Genomic DNA, 7,461 nt, shown 5'->3' with positions numbered 1-7,461 from the left:
TTCTTCTCGGGGTGGGGCAATGCCTTCCTGGTGCGGCCCTCAAAGGCCCAGGAGCGCAGATCCCGCCGCAGAAAGACCCCTTGCCCATCTGAGCCCAGCCAACCGCCCCTTCCCTGCAAGAGGGCGCAGGGGACCCCATGCTACCGGAGTCCGCCCCGAGCCACAGCTACAGATCGTTACCCACAGGCGGGGTCAAAGGCCTCTTTATCGGCGAGAAAGCCCCGGCTCAGCAGAAAACCGCCCACTTTGGGAGGGAGGAGCTGAAGTGCTTCACTGCCTGGAGCAGACACGAAAACAAGTCAGGGCCCGCGGGCGTAGCCATGGTAGTGGGTGGGCGGGGCGAGGGCCAAGTCAGGGCTGCGGAGCCCCGCCCCTTCCCCGCCCTAAGCCCCGCCCCGGGCCCTGTGGTGCCGGGAAGAGTCCCCCGCGCCGCCCGGCTAGCTCCAGTGCCCGCCCACCGCTGATTTCATTGGTTACCTCGCCAGTCCCGCCCCCAGCTGATGTTCGCAGCCAATCCGCAGGCGCGGCGGCGGGTCGCGGGTCGTGGGTCGTGGGTCGCGGGTCGCGGGTCGCGGGTCGCGGCGGAGACTGGGCGCTGAGGTACCGGGGCGTGGACTAGGGGGCCGCGGTCTAGCTGGGGAGCCGCGCGGGCTCATGGCGGCACGGCAGCCTGGCATCGCTCGTTGGTTCGCGGGCGGGCCGTCCCTACTCGGGCTCCTAGGGGACCCTCCAGCTGGAGGGGCGGTGACCGCTACTGTCGAGGGCTCGCCCCAGGTGGCTAGGGTTGGGGGTCAGAGGTCGGAGGTCCTGCCTTATAGCGTGTTAGGGCCCTGCCCGTGGAACCCTAGGGCCGGGCCGCGCCCCGTTTTCCTGTCAGCTCCTGTAGAGGCGCCCCGTCCTTTCGCAGAAGGGACTCGGAGGGAAGCGGGCCTGAGAGCGGCTGCTGCCCCCGAGCCCGCCTCCCTCCTCCGGGCGGGCTCAGGAGTGCGCGGAGCGGGGTGTGGCCCGGTGGCCCCCGAGGGCGCGGGCGGTGAGTAGGGGTCGCGCTGGGGCCACAGACTGTCCCCGAGCGGGCTGCTCCCGCGTGGCTCCGAAGCCGGCTGCTTTTGAGGTTGTCAGTCCGCGTGCTTGAGATTTCCTTTCTGGAATCTCACCCGAACAGTTTGGAGCGGGGAACGGGGGTGTCGGGGCTTTGGCGGGTGACTCAAGGTGAAGATGAAAACCAGACGCGGGGATGCGGTGAACGCAGAGTGACCCGCGAGCAAACTGGGCGGTCTTGTCCGCGGACGGGCGTTCTCTCCCCGCTAGCCGGCCCCACCACACGGAGTAAAGGCAGTTTAGTCCCGTAGTTCTCAGCAAGTGTCCTCAGCATTGACCTTCTTAGTGAAGACACTTTGCAAGGTGTAAAGTATTGAATAAAAAATCACCGTGCAGAGGTTCTGAGCTGAAGATTCTCAGTGCACAGAGGCTGGCAGATCTCAACGGCCTCTTTACCACCCTGATACCAAAAGCAGTTGTTTGTTTACGTATGTGGGTTTGGGGAGATGGCTATGGATGAGGAATAGGCGCAGAAGAAAGGAATTATTTTGTTTTCTACATGAAACGTATGCAATTAGAAAAAACAATGAAGAGTTTTGACTCTACTTGTCTTCTTCCATCTCAGCCAGCATAAGCACATTCTTTTTTCTTTCTTTTCTTTTCTTTTCTTTTTTTTGAGACGGAGTTTTGCTCTTGTCACCCAGGCTGGAGTGCAATGGCGCCATCTTGACTCACCACAACATCTGCTTCCTGGGTTCAAGCGATTCTCCTGCCTCAGCCTCCAGAGTAGCTGGCATTACAGGCTTGGGCCACCATGCCCGGCTAATTTTGTATTTTTGGTAGAGAAGGGTTTTCTCCATGTTGGTCAGGCTGGTCTCGAACTTCCGACCTCAGGTGATCCGCCAGCCTCCGCCTCCCGAAGTGCTGGGATCCTGGCCGCACATTCTTTTTTCTACTGATGGTATTTGTTGAGTATGTTCAGTGATTAGGGAAAGGAATACACTCTAACAAGACACTTCTCTTTAAACAAGGTGGTGGAGGGATGATGATGTCTTATGTGGAATTAACCCTCGGGTTTGGTTTTCAGTGAACATGAGGCACAAGGAAGTGTCAGCCAAGACCTTACAAGGCCCAGCTGTTGTCTGTCGGACTCCGACCAGCCACGTATACATGTTTAAGAATGGGGACTCAGGGGAGTCCTCTGAGGAAGAGTCACACCGGACGGTTCTGCGGCCCCGGGGCAAGGAGCGCCAGAAGAGCGGTGTCTACCATCCTCACCAGGCAGGAGCAGGCGACGTGGTCCTGATGCAGCGGGAGCTGGCCCAGGAGGACAGCCTCAACAAGCTGGCTCTGCAGTACGGCTGCAAAGTAAGACACCCCTCAGGTGCTCTGCCCCACTCGGCTTCCAGGAACACAGGGAACTCACTGCAGGGTGGGGGTCCTTGTTCCCCTCCTTAACCCCGCCGGGAATGGCCTGCTGTAGCAGCCAAGGATTCCCCTATTCAGCCAGAATTGGAAGGCAGGTGGGAGTACCTTTAGTTCGAAACTCTGGCCCCCAAAGACCGAGGGTTACTGCATTTCCTTCTCTGCAGGGGACTTCTCCTCTTCCCCTTTTCTCCGCACTGAAAGTCTGAACCCTTTTTTTCTTTCGAGCACATTTCACTTTAGACCTAATGGGGCTGGAGGTGGCAGGCAGAATTATCCCAGTTTCTATGGCATGCTTGCTTTTCTTGCTACTTTTCTGTTTTCTGAACCTTTCTTGGTGGTAGCTGGTTGGTAAACATTTACCTTCTCTCTTTTAGAACTGCATGATCTCTTGTATGCTGTGTATCTATATAACCCTGTTTTTCTCTTTAATTATGTTTTTAGCATTCAGAGTGATTAACAATGGCCAAGTAAGTAGGAAAGTATTTATAGAATTGCTGCATCTTCTCCTAGATTGTAACTGTTTTTCTAACACCGTGTGACAAATTTCTATGGCCTTCTCTAAGGGTATATAAGCTGCTTAATTAAAAAAATCTTTTGCTCCTACAAGTGTCTTATCTAACAAGGTCCAAATGTGTAAAACCTATTGTGTGGGGTGTTGCAGTCTTTCCGAGGGAAATAAACAACAGGTTGGGCTTCAGGGACACATAGTGGTGTTTAAATTGTGCTGACATGTATATTTGGCTGTGATAAGCAGCTTCTGTAGGCATACTGTATGATTTATAGAACACAGGTTGAAAAATGAAGCCTGCCCTAGAAAGACTGGAATAGATGCAGTAGGCTTCTTGGTTTGGTGATGTCTAAATCTGTAGAGAATATATATATAAATTCTTTGATAAGTTATCAGTTTTCCTATTTGAAGTAAATAAATTTGCTTTTAGTTTATTAAAGACAGAGACAGAAAGAGCTCAAGGGTCTCATGCATTAGCTTCAGGACATAATAAATTAAAAAATGCCCTCTACCCTGATTCAATTGTGATAACAGCAGTTACTAAATAAGATAATGGAAATGACTGATTTGGATGAGATCTGTTGGCTGTATTCACTTTCTAGTTTTAAGTTAACTTACGAGTTAAGAGTTTAGAGTTCATCTCTGATGCTTTTGGAAAGTTTTAAACATTAGTTTGAGGGAGGAGTTACCCTTTGGCTTAAAATTTTCCCTACTTCTTAAATCTTAGTGTTCGATTATGAGAGGAGTTTGTCGTGAACTTTATGTTACTTGATAAAACTCAGCATTATTCCTTTCTCCTGACAGTTAAGTGCATTCGCTGTAGGACACTTTTATTTAAAGAATAAATAAGTTAATATGCCCCACAGTGTTTCTGGGAAAGAATATGCTAACGGGCTTCTCTCTCAGCTTTATTACTGGCAAACCGGATTCCGAGTGTGACTGCAGAGCTGGCTGAGGCTGTGTGTTTGGTGAATGTTTACATCTCGCAGCTACTTAGTGCTGGCATGAGAGGGAAGGCAGGCAGATGGGGGCACTGTTGCCTCAAAAGTTAAAGGTGGAAACAGCTGCAGCATTCATGTTAGTGCCATGGTGGTTTCACCTAAAAGCGTTTTGTTGCAGTCACACTTTAAACAGCTTAAGAAAGATCTGTTTTTCAAAACTGATCTTAAATTGTTCAAACTTATAAATCATTAGGAATATCTGATTATTAAACTAAATGTTAATAGTAAAAGCCAACAAGCAAAATTTCAGCCTCAACTAACTTCGTGGATAGGTGCAGTTTTTCAGTCTTCATCAGATTCTTAAGGGAAGTGGGCTTGAATCATCCGCCAGAAAGATTAAGAGCCATTTCTTGGAATGTTATTTTTAAGGAGCTTTACATATTTTGTGATGTTTGTCTTCATGCTTTCCTAGGTGGCAGATATCAAGAAAGCCAACAACTTCATCAGAGAACAAGACTTATATGCTTTGAAATCTATTAAAATTCCAGTAAAAAACCATGGAATCCTAACAGAGACCCACAAAGAACTAAAACCCCTTCTGAGCCCATCTTCTGAGACCAGAGTGACGGTGGAACTGCCAGATGCAGACAGAGCAGCCACAGGCACTGATGCCCAGGCCAGCCAACTGACGGATTTCTTTAAGGGGATTGACCAGAATATTGAGCGTGCAGTGCAGTCAGAAATCTTTCTACATGAAAGTTACTGCATAGATGCCTCCCATCAGCCACTGCTCCCAGCTCCTCCGAAGACGCCAGTGAATGGTGCAGATTGTGGCATTCAGTGGTGGAATGCTGTTTTCATCATGCTTCTAGTTGGGATTGTCTTGCCTGTCTTTTATTTGGTCTACTTTACAATACAAGCTAGTGGTGAGACCCTTAATAGTTTGAACACAACTGTGGTCCCCAATGGCTCGATGGCAGTGGGTGCAGTTCCAGGGCAAGCCCCCAGACTAGCAGTTCCAGTGCCAACCATCACTTCTGCAGACAGCCAGTTCAGTCAGACCACCCAGGCAGGGAACTAAGCTTTGTTGAATCAGCCCAGCTTTAGTAGTTGGCTGTTGATGTGCATCAGCTGTCCCTGGTGATGTCCTAGGGGTGCTGCATTTTGTTTCCTGGAAAGGATGGACACTTTTCAGAAGTCATTCAGTATTCTCGATTGCACTGGCCCTGCGAATGGCCTTGCCCAGTCTAAGCCTGCAGGATCTAAAACAGCAGCGACCTCAGCCTCTATCCAGAGAGGTGCAGCAAGAGAGCAATTTCCACGTGACAGATGGCCATTTCTTGAAGACATTTAGTGGACTGGCCATGTGTTCATAGCACTGTGTGGACCCCCAAGTTGGACATGCTTAGAGGGAGAGAAATGGCCTCCGTCAAGGGACCTGCAGTGTGAGAGAGAGCACAGGTCACCTGGCTGTCGCACTGTCCTCATTTGCTGTGGAGTAGGGATTGGCTCTGAGGAGGAGTGTTCTCTGTCTCCCTGGCAAAGGTGCTATGCAATACTCCTGGCATGTCACCTTTTTAGAGTGACATTTACAGTTGTAACAAACCTACTTCATATTGGCCCGCTCAGTTAGCCTTTTTGAGGCAATGCCATTTCTAGAGTTGAAAAGCCCTGAACCCAAACTGCTGCACTGGTGACTAAAGGGCAGTCCTGCTCCTGTCCTTTTACAGCTGCTTAGTGTGACACACGGGCACCCCAGGCCGAGCACACACTGAGCTGTGCCCAGTTCTTCAGGAGCCTTCCCGCAGTGTGGCTCCTTGGATTCTCCCAGTTGGCCGCCTTGGAAGGAGCTGTTGGCCAGCGTTTGGAGGGGAGGATGAGTGCCTGTCACTGAGGCTCCACCATGGGTGGCGTCTGAAGCTGGGCAGTCACCAGGCTTGCACTGAGAGCCATAGCCCCTGTGCACACCTAACGTGGGGCACTCCTGCTGCTGCTTCCCTGGCTTGGTTCTTCGGAGCTCCAGAGCAAGAAGGCTGCTTAGTCCTTTTTCTCTGGGTGACATCCTGGAATAACACTATACAATGTAGCTCACAGCCTTATAGGACTGAAGGCTTGATGGAGGGCCTAGAGGTGGCCCTTGTTGTGAAAGTTGATCAGAACGCCTGAGGGAGGAAGGGGGCTGCAGTTTTCCAGGCCCTTCTCGCTGCCAAGGCAGCCATGGTGCTGTGGACGGGCTGGGATTGCTGGGCAGAGGCTGCTACTGCTTGTGAGCTGGTCACGCCCTGTGTGGGATAGAAGGGTGGGAGGTGCTGGGGTGGCTGCTGGCCCCGCCTCCAGGAGTTCTGGACAGGAGGCAGACACTGTTCAGATGGTGGGTGGAGGGACAGCGATGGCCTTTGACACATGAGGCGTGGAGAGAAGTTTCAAAGGTCTCACCATGGAAGAGAGATTTCCGATTTCTCTCCTTTCAGTTGTATGTGTGGAAAACAGCTGGCCCGGGTTCCATTAGCAAATTTATATCATCCTCAGTATTAAATTAGAGACCAAAATGATCGTCAGGATTAGAAGAACTTCTGAATCTTTGCAGTAGGAAATACTTTGATATGCAAGTGCTTTTCCAGCCAAATGTCTGTACTCTCCATGTCACTGAGGGCCACAGTTTCCTCTGACATCTGTCACTGTCACTTCACAGGCAGGTCTTGGAGTCCCATGGCAAAATCACTTGTGTCAGACAAAGAATGAATGTATCCTGTACTTTTCCCAAATGGAATAAAATCATTTCTTCTGTGAAGGAAAATTGATTTCCCCTTTTTATGTTATTTTCATTTTTTTGGAGACAGAGTCTCTATCCCCCAGGCTGGAGTGCAATAGTGTGATTTCGGCTCACTGCACCCTCCACCTCCAGGGTTCAAGTGATTCTCTTGCCTCCACCTCCTGAGTCACACATCACCACACCCAGCTAATTTTTTATTTTTAGTAGAGATGGGGTTTCACCATGTTGGCTAGGCTGATCTTGAACTCCTGACTTCAGGCCCTTGGCCTCCCAAAGTGCTAGGATTACAGACATGAGCCACTGCACCTGTCCCCACCTTTTAAAATTTAGGGATTGGTAATTTAGCATTAAATGATATGGGATGCTGCTGGAGAAGGTGGGAGGTATCTGTCAGGAGCGAGGCCTGTGCCTGTCCCTGCACCTGGCCACCCGCTCAGGGTTTGTGCTGTGCCCAAGATTACCTAGACAGGGGCGGGACAAAGTGGTAACCAGTGCTCTATGGCTGATGGATTGCTGACTGATCTGTACACAGGCTTTAACATTGCTTTATTAGTTGTACCTACAAAATGCCATGATACTTCCTGTTCCTTATTTTACTACGTTCTAGGTGTCTTTTGGAAGTGAATATTTTACAGAAATAGTTAATTTGCTTCCTAGTCTCCAGTCTTTTTGTTTGAACTATAGTGCTTCATGTTGAAGCCCAAGGAATCCCCATTATCGAGCAAATAAAGCTTTAATTTTACTCTGGAGAGACAAAGCTGCTGATGCCGCAG

General features: G+C 50.2%; 1 protein-coding gene across 3 annotated transcripts; it reads left to right on the top strand.

The window, feature by feature from the left end:
• Positions 1-499: 499 nt before the first annotated feature.
• Positions 500-6,716, top strand: LYSMD4 (LysM domain containing 4). 3 transcript variants are annotated; one of them, XM_074400097.1, is made up of 3 exons: positions 500-600; positions 2,126-2,406; positions 4,388-6,716. In XM_074400097.1, exons 2-3 carry the CDS (start codon positions 2,131-2,133, stop codon positions 4,994-4,996), a joined length of 885 nt encoding a protein of 294 aa, XP_074256198.1. In that variant the 5' UTR covers positions 500-600; positions 2,126-2,130; the 3' UTR covers positions 4,997-6,716. The 3 variants fall into 3 exon arrangements, with proteins under 3 accessions (XP_074256198.1, XP_074256199.1, XP_010349537.3); XM_074400098.1 differs by lacking the exon at positions 500-600 and adding an exon at positions 609-774; XM_010351235.3 differs by lacking the exon at positions 500-600 and adding an exon at positions 782-1,030.
• Positions 6,717-7,461: the final 745 nt, after the last annotated feature.

Source organism: Saimiri boliviensis, chromosome 5, assembly GCF_048565385.1.
Source record: "Saimiri boliviensis isolate mSaiBol1 chromosome 5, mSaiBol1.pri, whole genome shotgun sequence".
In the NCBI taxonomy this organism is placed as follows: Eukaryota; Metazoa; Chordata; class Mammalia; order Primates; family Cebidae; genus Saimiri; species Saimiri boliviensis.
This window is presented reverse-complemented; position numbering and strand designations above follow the sequence as displayed.

Bases quoted from the DNA above. Each gene is read 5' to 3' on its own strand.
- LYSMD4 (XM_074400097.1), top strand. From the start codon at position 2,131: ATGAGGCACAAGGAAGTGTCAGCCAAGACCTTACAAGGCCCAGCTGTT. The intron at 2,407-4,387 runs GTAAGACACCCC...ATGCTTTCCTAG, and splicing joins CTCTGCAGTACGGCTGCAAA to GTGGCAGATATCAAGAAAGC.